The sequence below is a fragment of the Electrona antarctica genome, assembly GCF_951216825.1.
Source record: "Electrona antarctica genome assembly, chromosome: 22".
NCBI classification, from domain to species: Eukaryota; Metazoa; Chordata; class Actinopteri; order Myctophiformes; family Myctophidae; genus Electrona; species Electrona antarctica.
In genome coordinates this window covers 2,571,623-2,595,414 of record NC_136805.1, presented here as the reverse complement: position 1 = coordinate 2,595,414, position 23,792 = coordinate 2,571,623, and the positions used below count along the sequence as shown (strand labels likewise).

At 44.2% G+C, this 23,792-nt stretch overlaps 2 protein-coding genes across 2 annotated transcripts; both read left to right on the top strand.

Annotated features, from left to right (window-relative positions):
* Positions 1-7: 7 nt before the first annotated feature.
* On the top strand, positions 8-1,000 carry LOC306914706 (vesicle-associated membrane protein-associated protein A-like; the record flags this gene model as incomplete). The annotated part of the gene is made up of 1 exon (XM_079491877.1): positions 8-1,000. One exon carries the CDS (start codon positions 8-10, stop codon positions 998-1,000), a length of 993 nt encoding a protein of 330 aa, XP_079348003.1.
* A 10,124-nt stretch (positions 1,001-11,124) lies between these two features.
* On the top strand, positions 11,125-23,692 carry LOC306915816 (kelch-like protein 24). Its single transcript, XM_079493454.1, has 13 exons — positions 11,125-11,311; positions 13,368-13,450; positions 13,569-13,757; positions 13,936-14,070; positions 14,171-14,362; positions 14,854-14,997; positions 15,119-15,287; positions 15,980-16,096; positions 18,170-18,295; positions 19,285-19,473; positions 19,683-19,826; positions 21,769-21,940; positions 22,025-23,692. Exons 2-13 carry the CDS (start codon positions 13,370-13,372, stop codon positions 22,197-22,199), a joined length of 1,833 nt encoding a protein of 610 aa, XP_079349580.1. The 5' UTR covers positions 11,125-11,311; positions 13,368-13,369; the 3' UTR covers positions 22,200-23,692.
* Positions 23,693-23,792: the final 100 nt, after the last annotated feature.

Genomic DNA, 23,792 nt, shown 5'->3' with positions numbered 1-23,792 from the left:
AGCTACAATGTCCAAGTTGGAACAGATCCTAATTATCGAGCCCGCCTCCATCCTCAGATTCAAAGATCCCTTTACAAACATAGTCACCACCGATGTTACACTGAAGAACCCCTCTGAACACAGAGTATGTTTCAAAGTCCAGACGACGGCGCCGCGCCGGTACGGCGTGCGACCGAAGAGCGGCGTCGTCGAGGCCGGAGCCCTCGTCAAACTCTCTATAATGCTACAGCCCTTCGACCGCATCAACGAGAGAAGCAACAGAGATAAGTTTGTGGTGCAGAGCATCGTTGTCCCGCCAGACGTTTCCGACGCGGATTCGTCGCTGTGGAGAGATGCAAACCCCGGCGATGTCATGGAGACCAAGCTGAGATGCGTCTTTGAGCTGCCTTCCGACAACGACACAGTGAATCAGGAGAAGGACGCGACCAAAGTGGTTCCCGTGATGAGCTCCAGTAACGTCGACGTGCCCTGTGTCTTTGAGCTTCCTTCCGAAAGTTACAGAGTGAAGCGCGAGAATCACGTCGTCCATGTGACCCAACGAGGAGTGATGAACTGCACTACCAGTGAAAGGCCCTCTGCGGCCATCGCGCCAGCCAAACCTTACAGCACCTCCTTGTATGACACGGAGGTGAAGAAACTAGCCAAACCTGTCTGCGCCTCACTGGATGCCACAGACGTGAAGAAACTGGCCAAGCCCGCCGGTGCCTACCTGGATGACACGGAGCAGGTGAGGAAACTGCGGGAGGAGTGCAAGAAGCTGCAGGCTGAGATTAGCAACCTGGCCGAGGAGAATCGGCGACTGAAGGACGAGGGTCTCGGAACGAGAGGTGTGGCCCTCTCGGAGGACCACGTGTCCTCAAACCCCACATGGGGGTTTGAGGTGAGATCGTGCTGCCTCACCCGTCTCGACCGAGAAGCCGGCACGTTCTCGATGGCCTCGTGCCTCATCGTCGTATCGGCAATCTACATCGGATTATTCCTAGGGAAGTTCATGTTGTGAACTGGGAAGACGATTCACCGCCAACCCCGGCGTCAGAATATGAAAACAACGAAACAAGAATAAAACCACCCCGCCGGGCCTGGATTGACTTTGCCATACATGTTATTGGTGGCTTAAAGTAATAAACTGCTCAAAGACACCTAATTTGTGCGACGGATATGACATGAGACCAAGCCTCCAGTAAGGCTATCCAACGTTGAAAATGCCACTACCTACTGGCGGAAAGTGGAACTGCAGCACGTTCATGGATGTGGACGGACGCTCAGTGACATGTGCGTAACGTGCGTCATCCCAGGACCTCAAATGTGACGTCCGGGCTTAACTTCCGTTCACCCGAGCCATTGAGTTATAATTGTACTTCCGGCAGTCTTCCGGGTGCTTCAAAACGCCACTTCCATAGAAATGAATAGCGGGGTTGCGGTCCGGTTCGGTTTCTATCCTTTTATTACTCTATGCATGCGAGAAGAGAGAATCTATCCAAGACAGCAATTACATTACGCCAACATCTAATAATGACCATGGAAACTCACTCCAAGCCATATTTGGGCATGGTGATGTCATGCTATACATCAATATATGTTTATTGCCACCGCAGGTCGCATTTACTATGAAATCGTACGTTTTTTTGTCCGTCAGTCAGTCAGTCAGTCAGTCAATCAGTCACTCAAAATCCTCATACATGGAGAAAGCCCCCATATGGTGCCCAGGTCTCGTGACATCACATGACATCATCAGTGATTTAGATCCCTGATGTCCTAGTAAATGTGACCTGCTGTCATAATTAAGTTCCCTGATGTCATCAATATTGACCAGCAACTCTACATCTGACCTCCATATATGGATATATGTCAGAACCTGTTCTGACATTCCGTATTCCATATTCCATTGATCCATCCCCAACCCTCCTTCCTCTTCGATGTCTCCCTTTTGACTGATACCTGTCCATTCAAACTCTAGACGGGCCTGCCCCAAAGTTGTTAGTGCAGCCGGGCCCGGCAGCCGGTGAAAACTAGAGTTCTCAACCGAAAATTAAGGCCCGGCCCTACCCCTCATCGAACCCTGTAAGACACTGCCCCCGCTGCCACCCTTAGATCTCCATATATTGATCTGACATTCCATATGTTGATCTGACCCCGTACACTCAAGACACGCTCTATATATGGCCAGTACAGAATTCATTCCATATGTTGATCTGACCCGTCCACTGCTGTCACCCAGGCGGATACGTTGATCTGACCCCACATTCCAAAGCGCCAGCATAATCTCTGCTGTCACCCAGGCAGATGCGTGCACGCGACCTCGCCCTAAAGGGTGAGGTCGCTTCTCACCCCCCAGGCGTCTTACTGGTAATATGTACAGTGGCTCACAGCGCCAATATTTAACCCATTTTGGGCGGGAACCCCTTTTGGTGTTTTAAAGCATTGTTATACTTTAGCTATTGCAAAATAGCAGATCTACAAGCTCATAGCACGGCATCGAGTGCTGCGCTATGCCATGCTTCTGGGGGGTCCCTGGAACAACATATTTTCAGATGGGGGGCCGGAGGCATATTACATATAATTTTTGGGGTCCTTGACATGTAATATTGAGCACCACTGATATATAAACAGGTTATTCAGAGAACTGTCAGGATTTGGAAAAAAAAAAAGTATTCCGACGTCAGGCCTAAACGGGTTAACTCAATACAGTGGCTCACATTACCAATATTTAACTCTACAGTGGCTCACTGCACCAGTATGTAACTCAATACAGTGGCTCACTGCACCAGTATTTAACTCTACAGTGGCTCACTGCACCAGTATTTAACGCAATACAGTGGCTCACTGCACCAGTATTTAACTCAATACAGTGGCTCACTGCACCAGTATTTAACTCTACAGTGGCTCACTGCACCAGTATTTAACGCAATACAGTGGCTCACTGCACCAGTATTTAACTCAATACAGTGGCTCACTGCACCAGTATTTAACTCTACAGTGGCTCACTGCACCAGTATGTAACTCAATACAGTGGCTCACTGCACCAGTATTTAACTCTACAGTGGCTCACTGCACCAGTATTTAACGCAATACAGTGGCTCACTGCACCAGTATTTAACGCAATACAGTGGCTCACTGCACCAGTATTTAACTCTACAGTGGCTCACTGCACCAGTATTTAACTCAATACAGTGGCTCACTGCATCAGTATTTAACTCTACAGTGGCTCACTGCACCAGTATTTAACGCAATACACTGGCTCACTGCACCAGTATTTAACTCAATACAGTGGCTCACTGCACCAGTATGTAACTCAATACAGTGGCTCACTGCACCAGTATTTAACTCAATACAGTGGCTCACTGCACCAGTATTTAACTCTACAGTGGCTCACTGCACCAGTATTTAACTCTACAGTGGCTCACTGCACCAGTATTTAACTCAATACAGTGGCTCACTGCACCAGTATTTAACTCTACAGTGGCTCACTGTACCAGTATGTAACTCAATACAGTGGCTCACTGCACCAGTATTTAACTCAATACAGTGGCTCACTGCACCAGTATTTAACTCTACAGTGGCTCACTGCACCAGTATTTAACGCAATACAGTGGCTCACTGCACCAGTATTTAACGCAATACAGTGGCTCACTGCACCAGTATTTAACTCTACAGTGGCTCACTGCACCAGTATTTAACGCAATACAGTGGCTCACTGCACCAGTATTTAACTCTACAGTGGCTCACTGCACAAGTATTTAACTCAATACAGTGGCTCACTGCACCAGTATTTAACTCTACAGTGGCTCACTGCACCAGTATTTAACGCAATACACTGGCTCACTGCACCAGTATTTAACTCAATACAGTGGCTCACTGCACCAGTATGTAACTCAATACAGTGGCTCACTGCACCAGTATTTAACTCAATACAGTGGCTCACTGCACCAGTATTTAACTCTACAGTGGCTCACTGCACCAGTATTTAACTCTACAGTGGCTCACTGCACCAGTATTTAACTCAATACAGTGGCTCACTGCACCAGTATTTAACTCTACAGTGGCTCACTGTACCAGTATGTAACTCAATACAGTGGCTCACTGCACCAGTATTTAACTCTACAGTGGCTCACTGCACCAGTATTTAACTCAATACAGTGGCTCACTGCACCAGTATTTAACTCAATACAGTGTCTCACTGCACCAGTATTTAACTCAATACAGTGTCTCACTGCACCAGTAATTAACTCAATACAGTGGGTCACTGCACCAGTATTTAACTCTACAGTGGATCACTGCGCCAGTATTTAACTACAGTGGATCACTGCACCAGTAATTAACTCAATACAGTGGCTCACTGCACCAGTATTTAACTCTACAGTGGCTCACTGCACCAGTATTTAACTCAATACAGTGTCTCACTGCACCAGTATTTAACTCAATACAGTGGCTCACTGCACCAGTATTTAACTCAATACAGTGGCTCACTGCACCAGTATTTAACGCTACAGTGGGTCACTGCACCAGTATTTAACTCTACAGTGGATCACTGCACCAGTTTTTAACTTAATACAGTGGCTCACTGCACCAGTATTTAACTCTACAGTGTCTCACTGCACCAGTATTTAACTCTACAGTGGACACTGCACCAGTATTTAACTCAATACAGTGGCTCACTGCACCAGTATTTAACTCAATACAGTGGCTCACTGCACCAGTATTTAACTCAATACAGTGTCTCACTGCACCAGTAATTAACTCAATACAGTGGGTCACTGCACCAGTATTTAACTCTACAGTGGATCACTGCACCAGTAATTAACTCAATACAGTGGCTCACTGCACCAGTATTTAACTCAATACAGTGGTTCACTGCGCCAGTATTTAACTCAATACAGTGGCTCACTGCACCAGTATTTAACTCTACAGTGGCTCACTGCACCAGTATTTAACTCTACAGTGGCTCACTGCACCAGTATTTAACTCTACAGTGGCTCACTGCACCAGTATTTAACTCTACAGTGGCTCACTGCACCAGTATTTAACTCTACAGTGGCTCACTGCACCAGTATTTAACTCTACAGTGGCTCACTGCGCCAGTATTTAACTCTACAGTGGCTCACTGCGCCAGTATTTAACTCTACAGTGGCTCACTGCACCAGTATTTAACTCTACAGTGGCTCACTGCACCAGTATTTAACTCTACAGTGGCTCACTGCACCAGTAATTAACTCAATACAGTGGCTCACTGCACCAGTATTTAACTCAATACAGTGGCTCACTGCACCAATATTTAACTCTACAGTGGCTCACTGCACCAGTATTTAACTCTACAGTGGCTCACTGCACCAGTATTTAACTCAATACAGTGTCTCACTGGACCAGTATTTAACTCAATACAGTGTCTCACTGCACCAGTATTTAACTCAATACAGTGGCTCACTGCACCAGTATTTAACTCAATACAGTGTCTCACTGGACCAGTATTTAACTCAATACAGTGTCTCACTGCACCAGTATTTAACTCAATACAGTGGCTCACTGCACCAGTATTTAACTCAATACAGTGTCTCACTGTGAAAAAAGGAAGATATTTACTGGGTCTGCGACCCAAACACGGGTTCTTCTGAACCACCGCTCGGGAAACTGTGATGTATCATACATAGGCAACTGGTGGCCTGGGGGCCACATTCGGCCCCCACCTTCAACTGGCGGCCCGGGGGGCACATGCGGCCCCCACCTTCAACTGGCGGCCCGGGGGCCACATGCGGCCCCCACCTTCAACTGGCGGCCCGGGGGCCCCCACCTTCTTCTAGTTTATTTTGCTATAGCTTTAGTTATAATAATCATTTCTTCTTCTGTTTTCTACATGAATATAACCATATTATAACAATATAAAATGAAATGGGAGTTAAATGCTGCAATTTGTAAAAATGGCAAAATATGACTCTTAACGTTGTTGAAGTGGGACTCATAAAATGTCCCTAGGACTCATCTAAAAGACCATCCCTGCATCCCGGGACCTATTACATTGAAAACCTATTTACATCAATCAGTGTATGTGATAATTGCCGGTCGCCACATATTGAGGAGACAACAATGCTTCCTGTATCCTTGATCTGTATTCTGAAACACCATTGTTTGTGTTCAACATTTTCTTTTAAAAATGTGTACGTGACTAAAGATGTGGACTGACTGACTGGCAGTGTGACTGAGTTGTTGTTGTCCAGTCTAGTCTTCTTTGTCTGTCCTGTTTTCCTCTTTCTCCGGACTAACCCTGGATGGGAACTCAGTCAAGAAAGATAGACAAAATAAGGCAAAGACAACAGTTCAGAGTTTAACCCATTTTGGGCGGGAACCCCTTTTGGTGTTTTAAAGCATTGTTACACTTTAGCTGTTGAAAAATAGCAGATCTACAAGCTCATATAGCGCGGCACCGAGTGCCGCGCTATGAACTTGTAGATCTGCTATTTTCTTTAAATCGTGAAAATGTGCCTCAAATCTTTGAATATATATTATTACAGAGTGAACATTTTCACTCAAATCTTTGCTTCTGGGGGGTCCCTGGAACAACATTTTCAGATGGGGGGCGGAGGCATATTACATATAACTTTTGGGGTCCTTGACATGAAGAGAGATGCAATGAATCTGGCTCGCAGAACACTGACTGGTCTCAGCTCATGCACAAGCTATGGCTTCCTACACGGTCACTCATAAACCATGTGTTTCACTCAGAATTTAGCACCCTTCTGTACTAACACATGGCACTAACACATGGGACCCCAACGCAGGAAACATCAAGTGTCACGGGTCAAAGTTAGTCACACACAAAGCATTCCTCAGCTGTTTCAGGAGTCAGGAGTTGGAGCAGAGAGGACTATTTATATTATTGCACAGTAAAGTACAGGTAGTAGCTACAGTCAGAGGCTATATGCCCGACTATAGTCTATTCATTAAAGCCTCTAGATTTGAGTTTAGGCAATTTTAGTCTCCACTTGATTTGATAGGCAAGCTGTGACAATCGTGGACTGTATCAGTTGTGTGAGAGAGGCTGTGTGTGCAATACATCAGGCACATGCACAGTGCACACATATAGACATCAAAGAGGCCTGTCCTTTTACCCATCTGTAAAACAACTTCCCTCTCCAGACCACGGATGCAGCATTTACTGTGAAAGAAATGCAAATGCCACTCATTCCATGCCATGCTGGAAGGCAGCATTCAGGAGAATTTTCTCCTGAACTTTGAACGCAGCATTTTGCGTTGAACAAATTTGTTTAGAAATCCATGTCGTTACGCCGCATCTCCACTATAGCTAAAGGGTGCTGGGTTGCGCCCTGAAAATAGCTGATCTACAAGCTCACAACGCGTCGCAGCGCGGTGCGTTGTGAGCTTGTAGATCAGCTATTTTTTTTTATTTTTGTCCAAAAGTGCCCTCTTATGGGATTTCAGCCCCTGCCTCTCTGTCACTCTCTGCACGTCCCTGCATTTCATGGTCTATTAATGAACGAGGACCACCTTGAAAACGAGTAGCTGCAACTCAAGGGGCTCTAGTGATATTTCAAATAAAAATAATGTCACGCTGAAATGAAATGTGAGGAGTACAAGGAATGAAAACAACATTATGGTGAGCCACTTTGTTATTGGATGACATTAGGCGTTCCATGCAGGGCCAAACCTTGATCCCAGCCAGACATGCCAGACATGTCAGACATGCCTACATAACAATGTAGGCTATAAGTAGGCTTAATGTATTTACTGCCACCGACTATTACAACTAATGTATTTGAAAGACATACTGACAAGTGAAGAAACTCAGCATCCTGTCACCTTCCCAGTTATACAGATAATTTGTGTGCAGTCAGCGGTAATTACATTTAATAGCCAGCTGGCAAATAGGTGCCGCATGTGTTTTAAATAGTTTTACGGCTAAATGGATACTATTGCAATGCCAAGTTCGTGGGGGCGGTATGGGGCGTTATTGTCATCAACATGTACCTAAAGGATCAAAGTAAAAGTACTCAGATTTTCCAGATGTTATCAAGCTTTTTTTCCCAAAAACAGCAGATCTACAAGCTCACAACACGTCACATTGTAGATCAGCTAGCCAAAGTATTAAGTGGTTAATCTGTGTTTTGTTCTAATAATCCAAAGTAACAAGTAACTAAAGCTGTCAAATGCTGTAATTGTAGTGGAGTAGAAGTAACAAAAATGGAAAGTTAAGTACAAATAAATACCTCAAAACTGGAACTGGAGGAAAATAGTTGAATCAGTATGCCTATTTGAATGTATTGGAATACACATATATTTAGACTTCATGGCTTGAGGTCCACTCTCAAACCAAACAAGAGCTTGTAGATCAGCTATTTCTGCTGAATGTTTGCATAATTTCAATTGAATACTAAAATAAATCGATCGCCACTGGAGATTGCTCACAACTGTCCTGCAAGCTTTACTTGGATAAGGTTAGGTTTAACCTAGCTCTGGTCCATAGCCTTCTACTGCTTCTACGATTCTGCCCTGCAGTATAAGGCTATGGTACTTTCAGTTTTAAATCTCAAATCGAAATCAGACCAGCCTCTCCTCTTTAGAGTATTTTAAAAGAACGTTTTTGCTACTCACCAAAACAAAGGCGGGTTGTGTCATTAGAAAGCCTACTTTCCTTAGTGGACGCACTCTGAGCCCCCCACCACACGTATAAACGGTACTTTTTGGACAGAAAGGGATTTATTTTCACCGGAGGAAAAATATTCTCTTAGAGGCAGTTCTCTGGGCAATATCGGTAGAGGGCGCAGCGGAGTAACTAAAGGTATTTTTTTCCTGGTGGAAACCAAATCCCTTTTTGGCCAAAAAGTACCGTTTATACGTGTGGTGGGGGGCTCAGAGTGCGTCCACTAAGGAAAGTAGGCTTTCTAATGACACAACCCGCCTTTGTTTTGGTGAGTAGCAAAAACGTTCTTTTAAAATACGCTAAAGAGGAGAGGCTGGTCTGATTTCGATTTGAGATTTAAAACTGAAAGTCCCATAGCCTTATACTGCAGGGCAGAATCGTAGAAGCAGTAGAAGGCTATGGACCAGAGCTATAGGTTTAACCGTTCAAGCATAATTTACTTAGGTTACTTAATGAATACCAGGCCGCACAGTTCCGCCGGCTGTAGCCTATGAGGCGAGTTGGTAAAGGGGCGGGTTTGTTTGGTATTATTATCAATGAGGGTTAAACATTTATTTATAAAGCTTTACAAAATCCCCCCCGCCCGGAATAAACATAAATAAATAAAATAAATAAATAACGAAATAAATAAGAACTCTAGATGACCTAACCTCATGTCACAAATCACCATTTGTACCAAACTAAACATTTTAGGGGAACTTTTTAGGGTGTTCTGGCCGCGTGATTTCTTTCTACGCCTGTGATTGACATGGTAACGCCCTGCCTGCCTCTGAGGTGGTGGAAAGCCTGGGTGAGGCGAGGAAATAAATAAATAATACAAGAGAATGACAGCTTGGCACGCGCGACAGTAACTTTTATTTTTCGTAGAAGAGGCAAACTAATATTGTTTATGCCGCTGGCCTGTTTATTTGCATACATCTACATGTGTAAACTTGAAACATTATTGTACTGTAAAAAGGTCTATTTCCCTTGATCTTTATCTTTTTAGTATTAGTACTATTAGACAGCCAAATCAAATCATAGTTGTTCAATCAATTATTAAATCAAAGCAAAAGGTACAAACAATATTGGTTTGCCTCTTCTACAAAAAATAAAGTTACAAGTTACTGTCGCGTGTTGCCATTCTCTTGTATGCGTATTATTTCCCATCACGGACCAGGAGCCCTTGTACAAGGTTTCTTTGACTATGCATGCACCTCCTGGTACCACAGCACCTCAAAGGCCCTTAAAACTAGGCTCCAGACTTCCCAAAACAAACTGGTCAGGCTCCTACTTGACCTCGCCCCCCGAACCCACCTCACCCCTGCCCACTTCGACAGGCTGGAATGGCTTAGGGTCGACGACAGAGTACAGCATCTTGCAATGGGTCTGGTCCACAAGATTCGATACACCACCAAGATACCCATGTACCTGTCTAGATACTTCCTTAATGTTAACGAAGTCCACACCCACAACAACCATGTACAACCCAGATTCGGCACAAACAAGGGACTAAATAATTTTCGCTCCTATGCCACCAAAATGTGGAACGCCCTACCAACAGTCATTAAGACATGCGAATCCCTTGACTCCTTCAAAACCGCTCTCAAAGGGCACCTACGGATGTCTGCAATTCAAAACTGGCCCCTGTCAAATCGGAATCCCTCAAACACGGACGCAAGGACAACACAAGAGACGGTCGCGGCCACACAGCCAACTCAAGGTATGGCCACTGAGCCGACTTGGGGACCCAACGCAAGGACAACGCAAGGACAACACAAGAGACGGTCACGGCCACACAGCCAACTCAATGTACGGCCACGGAGCCGACTTGGGGACCCAACGCAAGGACAACACAAGAGACGGTCACGGCCACACAGCCAACTCAAGGTACGGCTACGGAGCCGACTTGGGGACCCAACGCAGCTCCTCCAAGGAAAACCAACAAATGAACTGAGCTGAACGTGAATCCCCCCCCACCGCCCACCCCTTTTTTTCCCTCACTGTATATGTTTCTTTTCCCTTTTTACCTCCATTATGATGAATTCCTGTTCTGTTCTTTGTCTAAGAAGTGTCTATTTGTACGTCTCTAAATGTTTTTGATGAATTGAACATGGTGGACCCTATTGGAAACAAGTGTAATGCTTAATTGGGTCGTCCACTCACAGTTAACAGCCTTTGTATTGAGTTTGTGCTTGAAATGTACTGTAATTCTGCAAACTGTTAATAAATATTTAAATCAATCAATCAAACGGAGTACCCTTGCATCTGAGCATCTCGGAGGACAGGCAAGACGGGCAGTGTCGGTAGGCCAATCAGAGGCAGGCGGGGCGTTACCATGGCTAATCACGGACGTAGAAAGAAATCACGCGTTCTGGCCGCATGATGACGTCAAGTTATTTCCGCTCCGACCGGATCAGAAACCCGGAAATGGTATTTACTTTAGTGTCCGGAACTGTTCTTCTGTAGTGTGTTGTCAGACGGACACAGTTAGTGGTAACATGTCGTCCCTGTGAAGAAGGCATGCAGGAGTAAAGTTATCTTAGTTATTGTTAAAGTTTAAAACGTCTCAAAGTGAAACTTACATTGTTTGACGGACTACTTCCATTGCTGTTTGTGTGCGGCTGTCCGTCTGTTGTGGAACACTTGGTTGGACTTTGGATTTGTAGGCAGAACAACGAGGTTTGTTTATTTGAGCTTTGTTTACGTTGTGTTTGTATCACGCGCTACGCTAGGGTCCCTGACAGCTTATTCCGCTCTCCATGGGATGCAGATTTACATACCCTCTGTTCACGGAGAGCGGCGGCGCCGCTTGCGTGTTGGTGAGATGTTTCAAAGATGCATAACACAGCTATAGGAAACAGCGGAAACGTGTATAATTTCAAGGACCCCCGGTTCGACATGCATCCACGAACCCCTTAATGGAATTTCCCCGGGCCCCACTTTGGGAACCACTGCCTTATATCATCATTATGGGAGGGAGAAGAGTCTAGGATGTGTAGCTGACATGATGTTTAATGCCACAATGCATAGGAAACATAATGATGCTTACTAGTTGGTCTCACTCTCTGAGAAACATGTACATGTTCATTTGTCAAAGAAGTAACCCAGAGAAAGAATCCTGATACTCAGACTGCTCTATTGGCCAGTCGTAGCAGACTGACTGTACTCACTTACAAATGCTTGTTTAACTGAACAGAGTGTAGTAGCCAGGACTAGCGATGAAAATGATCGGTTAATTTGGTTATTGATAATTGATAAGCTTATCAATCAATTAACGATAAATTGTGTTTTTTTAATCTTAATCTTATAATTTCCCTCAATGTCTAACATAAAAATCTACATTTTGCTGATATACATAAATAATACAAAAGGCATAGGCCTATTATATTCCTTAATCAAAAATATATGTGACCATTTGAGATAAAGGGCCAGGTATCTTTTATGAGGAATACAATTAAATAAAAACTTTTTTTCAACCGGCCCACACATGCATGCTCCTCTGCCGCGCGCAGACAGCATTACATTCAGTTTATTGAAGAATTTCTTTACAGCGATTAATCGATTTTCCATCCCTAGCCAGGAGGACATTACAAAAGAGTACTTGATATGATCAACAAATCTCCCCGATTAAAGAAAGCTTCAGTATATCAAACATCGTGTTCATTCCATCAAGGTTCCATAACTTCCATTTGTCCACCTCAGAGTTAAATGATCACTGAGGATTTCACTGTGTAACCCATAGTTATAAACTAGAGAGCAGACAACCCCGACCACACTTTTCATTCAATGGAAGTTGCTCAGAGGCGTATGAAGGACCCGGAAGAACACTCTACTTCCTCATTTTCTGGTTAAATGCGGAAGTGCTCCACCTCACCTCAGCCATGAGTTTACCCATTTAGGCCTGACGTCGAAATTTAAAAAATGTCTTCTAAATCCTGAAACCTTATGTTTCTGTATCAGAGGTGCTCAATATTTCATGTCAAGGACCCCACAAATTATCATCTTATCATCTGAAAATATGTTGTTCCAGGGACTTCCCCAGAAGCAAAGATTTCACTCTGTAATAATATATATTCAAAGATTTGAGGCTTTTTCACGATTTAAAAAATAAATAGCAGACTTGAAAAAGCCTCAGTGCCGCGCTATGAACTTGTATGTTCATAGCGCTATGAACTTGTAGATCTGCTATTTTTCAAAAGCTAAAGTATAACATAATGCTTTAAAACACCAAAAGGGGTTCCCTCCCAGAATGGGTTAAACCACATGTAACAGTAATGTAATGTGTTCTCTCTCCACCTCACCTCAGCCATGAGTTTAAACCACATGTAACAGTAATGTAGTGTGTTCTCTCTCCACCTCACCTCACCTCAGCCATGAGTTAAACCACATGTAACCGTAATGTAATGTGTTCTCTCTCCACCTCACCTCACCTCAGCCATGAGTTAAACCACATGTAACCGTAATGTAATGTGTTCTCTCTCCACCTCACCTCACCTCAGCCATGAGTTAAACCACATGTAACCGTAATGTAATGTGTTCTCTCTCCACCTCACCTCAGCCATGAGTTAAACCACATGTAACAGTAATGTTGTGTGTTCTCTCTCCACCTCACCTCAGTCATGAGTTAAACCACATGTAACAGTAATGTAGTGTGTTCTCTCTCCACCTCACCTCAGCCATGAGTTAAACCACATGTAACCGTAATGTTGTGTGTTCTCTCTCCACCTCACCTCAGCCATGGCTGACAACATCATGGATGCTGCCTGGCAGAGAGAATCACCACAGGCTGCTAAGAGGATGAGACTGGACACTGACCATGTGAGTGACCGTTTTCAAGCATCATTACCAGATCAGCAACATGACTCACAGATATCGGTAGTTTATTTGTCTGATTATGAATGTCCCTCTGGATGTTGTTGTTGTTGTTGCACTTCAGGAGGACGGTGTACCTCCATCCTCCCTGGATGCTGAGGTGTTTGTGGACCCCCACCATCCCAACAAGCTGTTAGAGGGTCTCAACAGGCTGCGTCTCAACAGTGTCTTGTGTGATGTGATTCTGTGCTGTGAGGGACAGGAGGTCTCCTGCCATCGTCATGTACTGGCCTCCTTCAGCCCTTACTTTGAGGTAAATACACACGTCTATTGACCTGCTGGTGTTCAGGCAATGACATTTCAAGTCTGCCTTGGCTTTTACATGAATCAATTTATCATTCTACACAAAATGAATTAATCAGTTAACAATGTAAATAAGAAAGAAACTATGGACACTCCAAGCCAACCATTCATCTTTCCAACGTGCACAGGCCATGTTTACATCTGGTATGAGGGAGTCCACACAGGACAGAGTGACCATCAGTGGAGTGGAACCTCAGATGATTGGTTTGCTGGTGAACTACGCCTACACGTCTAAGGTCTCCATCAGTAATGATAATGTACAGGTAATGTATTTTATTATTATCATAAACATCAGTCATTGTCTCCATGTTAGTCCTACATAACATCAGTTCCCCATAAAGCTAATGTGTTAATTTGTTCCAGGCTCTGCTAGCGGCATCAGACCTGTTGGAAGTCACGTCTGTGCGAGAGGCCTGCTGTAAATACATGAAGCGTAACTTGGACGTAAATAACTGTGTGGAGTTTTACTGCAGTGCCGACGACCACTCCTGTGAAATGTTGAAGAAATACAGCTTGGATCACATTCTGGAACACTTCGGTGTCATCTACCAGAAGGTCAGTGGTTGGGTAGCGTGATATTGGTCCGACCTCCCGTTAGATCGACCATTACTAACCCTATCTCTAACTCTAACCTAAATATAACCGCAAGCACGGGAGCAACGCATCCCTCACCAACCTTAATCCGGTCGTTTTAACGCATCCCTCACCAACCTTAATCCGGTCGTTTTAACGCATCCCTCACCAACCTTAATCCGGTCGAACTAACGGGAGGTCGAACCTTATGGCAGCCCCCCAGTGGTTGAGGGTCATACATTTGGGTTGTTTTATTACCATTACTCAACTTCCCAGACCAGACCTGGGTAGAAACATTCAATCAGTCACAGTGATTAGATACACGCATATTGATAAGCTACAGTCATGAGCATTACACTAATATATCACCAGTGAATATTTCAGACGAGAAAATGTGACTTCAGTGTGAAGTATGGGAACAGTGTCTTGTCTTCATCTATCAGCTAATTGTGTTTTTCTTCTTCTACCAATAGGAAGAGTTACTCTCTCTCTCCGTGGAAAGGCTGACAGCGGTTCTCTCCAGTGACCATCTGAATGTTCCAGAGGAGGACATGGTGTTTGAGGCTGCCATGCTGTGGTTAGGCAAGAGTCCTACCCGCAAGCAGAGCTTTGGACAGGTCAGTCATTTCTTATTCTCTCACCTTGTAAGACAATCGGAGGTCTCTATCAATGTCATGTTGATCACCCAATATCCAATTGGACTAGTACTAATACTTGGTGTTCTGTGTGTTCTTCAAGGTGTTGGAGCACATCCGTCTGCCTCTCATCAGTCCCTCCTACCTCCACACTGTGGTTGAGAGTCTGGATGTGGTGAAAGAACAGCAGGGCTGTCAGAGGTTCATCTCTGAAGCCAAGGGGGAGCAGCCATACTCTAACACAGCACGCCCACGCAGTGGCAGGATCACAGGTACCCTGCTGAACACATGCATGCATGTTGCACCTGATGATGCTGGAAAAACCTTATCTGACAATAAAGAATATGACTGGTTTTCTATTCAGGCTTCATAGTGGTTATTACATCATGATTCCATTATTTTTTCTCATTTCGTTTTTCTTGTGCTTTTATACATGTCAAAATGCACACCAATTGTCTCCTGGATTCATTCAGTGACTGCTAATGTAGTGCTGCCTCTCTGGGGAGAGAGTTCCAGAGGGTTGGGGCTGCCACACTGCAGCCTCTATCCCAGAAGGTTCTACTCTCCATGGGGAGAGAGTTCCAGAGGGTTGGGGCTGCCACACTGCAGCCTCTATCCCAGAAGGTTCTACTCTCCATGGGGAGAGAGTTCCAGAGGGTTGGGGCTGCCACACTGCAGCCTCTATCCCAGAAGGTTCTACTCTCCATGGGGAGAGAGTTCCAGAGGGTTGGGGCTGCCACACTGCAGTCTCTATCCCAGAAGGTTCTACTCTCCATGGGGAGAGAGTTCCAGAGGGTTGGGGCTGCCACACTGCAGTCTCTATCCCAGAAGGTTCTACTCTCCATGGGGAGAGAATTCCAGATGGTTGGGGCTGCCACACTGAAAGCTCAAATACATTTTGGTTTCTCCTTCAACTCTTAAATCTACTCTGTCTCACCTGCTCCTTCTCCTCTGCTTGTTGAAGTGATTGTGATGCTGGGAAATACCAACAAAGTTGAGAGCTTCGATCCACTGACTAATCAGCAGAAGACTCTAGGACGACTGCCCTGTCAAATGAACTCTTATGCTGTGTGTTCATCAGGTGAGGATTACCATCACAGTCAATCAACTTAAGACCTGTAATGCAGTGGTAACCTACCTTTTCAAGCCCAAGGGCACATTGTATTATACCACTAAAATGTGTTTAAAAAAATGTAAAAACGAAATAAAAAAAAACCCAATTCCAGACAAGCTCAATGCATGATCACACATCCACACAAAGACTAGTAGTTTAAATAAGAATAAACACTGATATAATAATCTAATAATAAACAATATATAATCAATGGCTAAATAGTAAAGGGATACTTCACCCTTTTTGCAAAAATATATATGTTAATGAGTTTTAGAAGATTTAGAACACTTTCCTGGGGTCTTTATGTGTGTAATCTGTGGTTTTAGATTTGAGCAGTGCCCATGATGTCACAGACAATGGGCTCGCTTCCTTCCTGGACTACAATTCCCATAATGCTATGGTACACTGCTCCTCCTTGTGGATAGGGGTAGGGCATAGTGACGCGTTCGGTAGGATTTTGGCTTTTTTGGGCGTCATCTTCCTGCCTACATGTAGGATGCTAGGCTACTTGGCTGCCAGTCTGTAGTTTGTAAGTTTGCTTGCCAGTGACACTGGTGTGTACACTGTCACTGCAGTACACCATCTTCCATCTCTCTACTATCTTTGACTTGTCACAACTCTTCTACTCTATGGCTCTGGATCGACAGTGGTATTATTATTATTCGCCGTTAGAAAATGTTCGGTGTTCTGATCTGATAGCCGCCTCCCCTCTCCTCAAAACAGTTCTCAATGTTTACATCTTACTTGACGAGAAGACATGTGGACATATCCTTATGGAACCAGGGAGAGAAGACATGTGGACATATCCTTATGGAACCAGGGAGAGAAGACATGTGGACATATCCTTATGGAACCAGGGAGAGAAGACGTGGACATATCCTTATGGAACCAGGGAGAGAAGACATGTGGACATATCCTTATGGAACCAGGGAGAGAAGACATGTGGACATATCCTTATGGAACCAGGGAGAGAAGACATGTGGACATATCCTTATGGAACCAGGGAGAGAAGACATGTGGACATATCCTTATGGAACCAGGGAGAGAAGACATGTGGACATATCCTTATGGAACCAGGGAGAGAAGACATGTGGACATATCCTTATGGAACCAGGGAGAGAAGACATTTTATTTTGTCAGCTGAGAAAGAAACCATACAGCGTGTATTTAATTATTTGATATATCCGACAGTCAACGCACTGCAAGACTAAAATGGAAGCATAATTCTGACGGCCCGCGATGGAATGGACAAGTTAAAGTATAAAAACGGACAGGGCAGACCCATTACTGTTGTGGATCAACGTTATGTTATTTTGTCATCTGACACCCAAACCCAAACACAGTGTTTATTTAATTTTATATCTACAATGGTATATGTCTCCACAGTGAGGCTGGGAAATGTAGCCTATAGCAGCCTACTACTATGGCCTACTGGTAGGCAGGAAAATGGTCACCACCGGAGCAGTGGTCACCTCACCACCGAAAATCCAGACTATGAATAGGCCGTTACTGAGACAGCATGTAGTCCAGGAAGGAAGTGAGACTTTGGGTCAGTCTTGCACGTAGAATCTGAAGGTGCGTTCAAACCTGAAGATATATTTGTCTCCAGTCACTTCAATCGTTTCACTTTAATCACGCAGGTCAGCGTTGATACAAAAAAGTCCCTTTGCTCTGGTTGCGAGCCGATTGGCTGTAGACACTACTTTGGTAGTGTAACCAAATGGACCGGCTCGTTCACACAAGACAGCTTGGTTCAATATATTTAACATAATTCCTCCTATGTCATGTATGAGCAGCTAAATTAGTTCCCATGTCTTTGCAAAGTTGCTGAGTCCCGGCAGATGAACGTTGCTCCAGTTAGATTTCTCCAGCCAGGATGAAGATACCAGGCAGCCGTTCGCTTCGTTCGCAGTAGCCTTTTGGTCAATCTGGGAACACACTTTACATTCTTGTGAATCTCACAGTGCTACAGGGTCTAGAAGCATTTATTCTAACAATCAAGGTATAACTTGTTTTAATTTTGCTCTTTCTCCAACGTAGGTTCCAGCCTGTATTTGGCCGGAGGTTATAATGATGATAACGAGAGCAGAGAGATGTGGCGCTATGATGTTCTTCATAACTCATGGTTGAGGATGGCTCCCATGAATGAGCCACGCTCTTGTTTCAGTAAGATTGGCAACATATAGTTTATGTAATTTGATAAATAATTCATTAAACTAGCAGAGGCACCTGTACAGGTAGCAACATGTAAGAGTTCCAACTGCAGAATAATGACATCACAAGTGGATCCAGTTGATAATTGTACATACTGTACTGACTGTAATATTGACCTACCAGTAAGATGCCCTGAGGGGCGAGAAGCCCTCGGTGACGGCAGACTGCTGGGTGAGCGCTGGCGCTTTGGCATGGTGGGGGGGTCAGATCAACATATGGAATGAATTCTGTACTGGCCATATATGGAGTGTGTCTTGAGTGTACAGGGTTTGATGAGGTCAGATCAACATATGGAATGAATTCTGTACTGGCCATATATGGAGTGTGTCTTGAGTGTACAGGGTTTGATGAGGTCAGATCAACATATGGAATGAATTCTGTACTGGCCATATATGGAGCGTGTCTTGAGTGTACAGGGTTTGATGAGGTCAGATCAACATATATTTTTTTCACCATATTTCCATATATGGTGCATGATGTCACGAGGCATGACCATATATGGAGGTGTGATGTCACAAGGCATGACCATATATGGAGGTGTGATGTCACGAGGTGTGACCATATAATATTATGGTCACGCCCTCCACACCCCACACCACACCCTATTATGGAGGCGTGAGTACCGGGAGATGCAGGTGTTCATAGTAAATGCAACCTGTCCTACAGTCGCAATAAATGTGGATCCATTACTATTGTTAAATATGAAGTAAATGTATATTCCTGTATTATAGCAGTGGTGTGGTCAGGCAGCAGTCAGTTAATACTACTTCTATTCCTGACATCACACAGAATGGGAAATATTGGAGGCAGGGTTGATTTAGCTCCTCAAACATGATATCCAGAATGTATTAGTGTATATATGTGTATAAGAATGCCAAATTATAACATATATAATATTTATGCAGTTTCATGTTTATGTTTTCCCTGCTCAATGTTCACAGGCCTGGTGATGCTGGATGGATGTGTGTTTGCAGTCGGGGGCCGAGGGAGTGAGAAGAGTGAAGACTCAATGGAAAAATACCACCCGCACACAGACTCCTGGAGGCTCATGGAGTCTGTCGGTGTGGCAGAGCATTACAATTATGACGGCTGTAACGTGGTCGCTCTGGATGGACATCTCTATTTTATTGGTATGGAACAGATTTATGGACCTGCAGGTTCAGCCTGTAGGTGTTGTGCAGTTGGGGTGTCATGAGATTGTGTTATTCATGTTCCCAGATTGGTGTATGTCAAGCATAATGGTTCACTGAAAATGTACAAATCCTTTGTTATTATGTATCCATGCTTCTCCTGTTGACAGTGAATAATGTTTTGATGTTTGTGTCCTCCTGGACTCTAGTTGGCACTCAAGGTGGGGAGCTACGTGACCAGGTGGCCAAGTACAACCCTAAAACATCTGTGTGGACACAACTAGCTCCTATACAGATTCCACGACATCATCAACCAGCTGCTTGTGTTCTGAATGGAAAGATCTACGTTACAGGTATCATACCTCTACTTAAAGGCTCTTAGTCAGTGGTGGAAGAAGTACTCTGTTTTCTTTTTACTTAAGAATAGCGATACCAGAATATTGAAATACTTTTATACCCGAGAGAAAGTACAAACGTATAGGCATACAATTAAAAGGTGCTTGCAATACCAAAAATAAAAATACTCAATATGCAAAATGGCCCTTTTCACAGTTTTGGAATAAGTAATGCATTCATCACTTTAATGTTAGGTGTGGTTAGGGCTGACCCAAAAAAAATGATTAATCGACATTCGTTCGATAAGCACGGGAATCGATCTGGAAATAAAAAATCGACTATTTTGGTCAGCGAGCCATGCTTGTGCCTCGCAACGCCTCCTCCGTCCTCACGTGTTAACGAGGAAGTCAACAAGTGCAGCTACAGTCATGCCGTCCACGCAGAAAAATAAGTCAAAAGTGACATGGTTGCATTTTAAAATATGCAAAGAAGTCCACGACCACTGTCGTGGTGGAAAAATAATGTGCCACATTATCCAAAGTTGGTACCTGTAGTGAAGAGGATTCTATCCATCCCTGATTCCCTGCCGCTGCCACTACAACCCCTTCGGAGTGCATCTTCTCCAAGCCCACAGTGTGTACATTTAGTGGCCCTCTTCATCATCAAGTTGCCCACCCCTGATATAGAGGTAAATGTGCCTCATAATTCAACAATATAAAAATGCTTATTTGATTTGAGTCGCGCCTGCGAAGCTTCGCGCTAGACGGCACTTTTTTATTCTTTGAAATGGGGGCTTTACGTCTCTCTCTCGCTCTCTCTCTCTCCTTTTAATTGACATTAACTATTTAATTACATATTTCCATTTTGCACCAATATTATACTATTATACTGCCATGTCTTAATACCGTGTTGCTTTTTACAAATAAAATAAGCAAATTAAGAAGGTTGATCACAAAGTTATAGTGTGGTATTATAAGCTACTTTGATGGGAATGCGACCCAAGAACACCCGCTGCCCATGGGTGCACGTGGACAGTGAAGAATTAGTTTCTTACCTCGTGGCTCGTGCTGTTTGTTTGAAGAAAGAAGAATTGTAATCCAATAATTATAATCCAAGGTTTGTTTGTCTGGAGATCCAACACTGTCATTATTAAAGTAAGTACACTTTAAGAAGAGCTGGTCATTGTGCTGCAGAGAAGCTGCTCCGCTCTGCTAATTGATCTGACCTATATTTGCGCAACTGACTGCATGGCATGAGGCCTAATTACTTATTTGGCAGCACCTGCAATGCAATTCCAATAGTAACCTACAGTATACACATTTCAAAAGGCTTTCATATACTCTTTTTTTTCCCCCTGGTGTTTCAGTTCAATTTTAACCCATTTTGACCTGAGATCAGATTCTAAAAATGTCTTCTACATCTTGACAGTTTTCTGAAAAAGCTATGTTTCTGTCAGTCTAATGCCTGTGTCAGGCGCTGTTTCAATGTTGACTTCGCCGTTTTATCATCGTATGCCTAATGTTTCGTGTGTCACTGCTTTCATGAAGGCTGCTACACATTTTTTTCATGTTGTTTATTGTTAAATAAAATAAGCTTAATTTAATTAAGACCAATCCAAGTAGCCTATGCGTTTCTCTCTACTATTTGCATCTTCTGCTATATCGCTGTTTTATTATAAGCCTAATTCATTGTGCGTCACTGCTCGCCACCCCAACATTTTAAAAGTAAGTAGTGAACTGTCAAATAATTGCAAAAAAATAAATAGTGTTTGCCTCTTAAAAGACAGGAAAAAGGAAACATTCAAGTAAATTAAAAGTACACTAAAAGTATTCAGTTACATTCCACCACTGATCTTAGTTCCATAATAGACTCACTTAAACTTCATTATAGTTTAAACTTCATTATAGTTTGGGCACATAATAAAACACACTAATCCTGTTAATTCTTCTTTGTCTATAGGTGGTTGTAATAATAATGGGAAAATTGAATATACGATGGAGTGCTTCAACCCCCAGACCAACCAGTGGACCATGTGTGCCTCCATGCAAATGGAACGCGGCTGGCCGACGGCTCACATGGTTGTGGTGGATGGAAAGGTCTACGTTCTAGGAGAGCGAGACTCTGATCATAAGTATGACACTGTTGCTCCTTGAATGTCTTCTTGTCCACACCAGACATTTCTCTCATGGCTGTTTGTTTGTGTCTCTTTTTGTAGTTTTATCTACAACATCGAGTGCTACTGTGAAGAGACGGACACGTGGACAACTGTGGGAGAGATTCCTAATGTTCCCTTCACGCTCAAATGTGTGTCTATCAAGCTGAGGAGGGATCACGGTCAACCCATAGATGATGATGATGATGATGAAGAAGATGATTCTGCTGGTGACTAGGGTTGGGGTCTGGAACCGGAACCAGCATTGAGGAGCTGGAATCTGTTCCATCACACTTGGAACCAGTTTGCCACACTGTCAGAGCTGGTATGTGGACTTCATGTCTGCTAGACAATTACAATAGCAGTGGTTCTCAAACTTTTGTATTTTTATATCAAGGACCAACATAACTCTGAGTTACAGACATTGTGTTTAAACAAATCTGTATAATTTTGGCCTTCATTAAAATGTTTGATAAATATAGGAATCATCAAAGGGGAACCGTTAAGGAATCTGACTGTTAAGAGGGACTCGTTAACAAACCAGAATCGTTAAGATCCTGAAGGTGACAGAATAGAGATGTGTATATAATATGATTAGATTAGATTGATATAATGTAAACAATGAAGATGATGATCAAGAAGACTTCCCGCTGGGACGTCGCAGAGAAGAAGAGACACTGTGTTGTGATGGTGGTGTGAGTTGAGGTGACTACAGAAGCTCTGCTCACCCTTGCGGCATTTTGCAGCGTCGGCAAAGAGTTTCCGGTTTTCTGGCCAACTTTGTCATTATGCCAATGCCCTCCCCGCACATGTTGCCACTGCTGTTGTACCGTATTTACTCCCCTCCCAGCGAGGAGCCCCCACCGGGATGACATAGTGCCTCCCCCAGCCCACTCCCAGCGAGGAGCCCCCACCGGGACGACATAGTGCCTCCTCCAGCCCCTCCCAGCGAGGAGCCCCCACTGGGATGACATAGTGCCTCCCCCAGCCCCCTCCCAGCGAGGAGCCCCCACTGGGACGACATAGTGCCTCTCCAGCCCATTGGAGTCGCTAGCACAGCTTCCCTCTCCCGGACACGGACAGTGTGTTGGTATAGATGTGTGTCCAAGCCGGATGCCCCGTGGTGGATTGGAACCCCCTAGACTTGACCCTGTACTGCCACAACCAGGTGCCACTGAAGTTGACCTTGTTTTGGTGGTGTCTACATTTGCAGCGTCGGCAAAGAGTTTCCGGTTTTCTCGCCAACGCTCCAAGTTGCCGCGTGGGTGGAGCTTCATTTCCATCCACTAGCTGTCTAAAAACCCGGAAGAGACGCCTGCCGCTCGCGGCTTTTGGCATCTTCGTGACTCCACGGTCTGGAAGCAGTGAGTGAGATGGACACAGCGTCCCATGCTGCTGCTGCTGGCCAGCCTATCAGAGCTGAGGGGCGGGGCCTTCCTTCCAGTCAAAAAAAAAAGAGACACTACTCAGCCTTGTTCTTCTCATTGTATTTTTTAGAGTTGCCAGTTATTGTCACCTCTTGTTTCTTTGTCATTATGCCAATGCCCTCTCCACACATGTTGCCACTGCTGTTGTACTGTGTGTCCAAGCCGGATGCCCCGTGGTGGATTGGAACCCCCTACCCTGTACTGCTACAACCAGGTGCCACTGAAGTTGGCTTTGTTCTGGTGGTGGGACTCAGGGATGTAACTGACGGATTAATCTGGTTTATAAATAAAAATATTTTTCAGTGTTTTCTGTCATACATCCATCTAATGTTAAAGGCAGAATGGCGACCAGGCAGAACTATAATATGCAAATAACTAATTTAGTTGAATAAACTACCTCAATG

What these genes read in the sequence shown, in the direction of transcription:
- LOC306915816 (XM_079493454.1), top strand. Translation starts at nt 13,370, where the DNA reads ATGGCTGACAACATCATGGATGCTGCCTGGCAGAGAGAATCACCACAG. An exon ending in CCTTCAGCCCTTACTTTGAG is followed by an intron (nt 13,758 to 13,935) that starts GTAAATACACAC and finishes CAACGTGCACAG; the next exon opens with GCCATGTTTACATCTGGTAT. An exon ending in TCAGTAATGATAATGTACAG is followed by an intron (nt 14,071 to 14,170) that starts GTAATGTATTTT and finishes AATTTGTTCCAG; the next exon opens with GCTCTGCTAGCGGCATCAGA.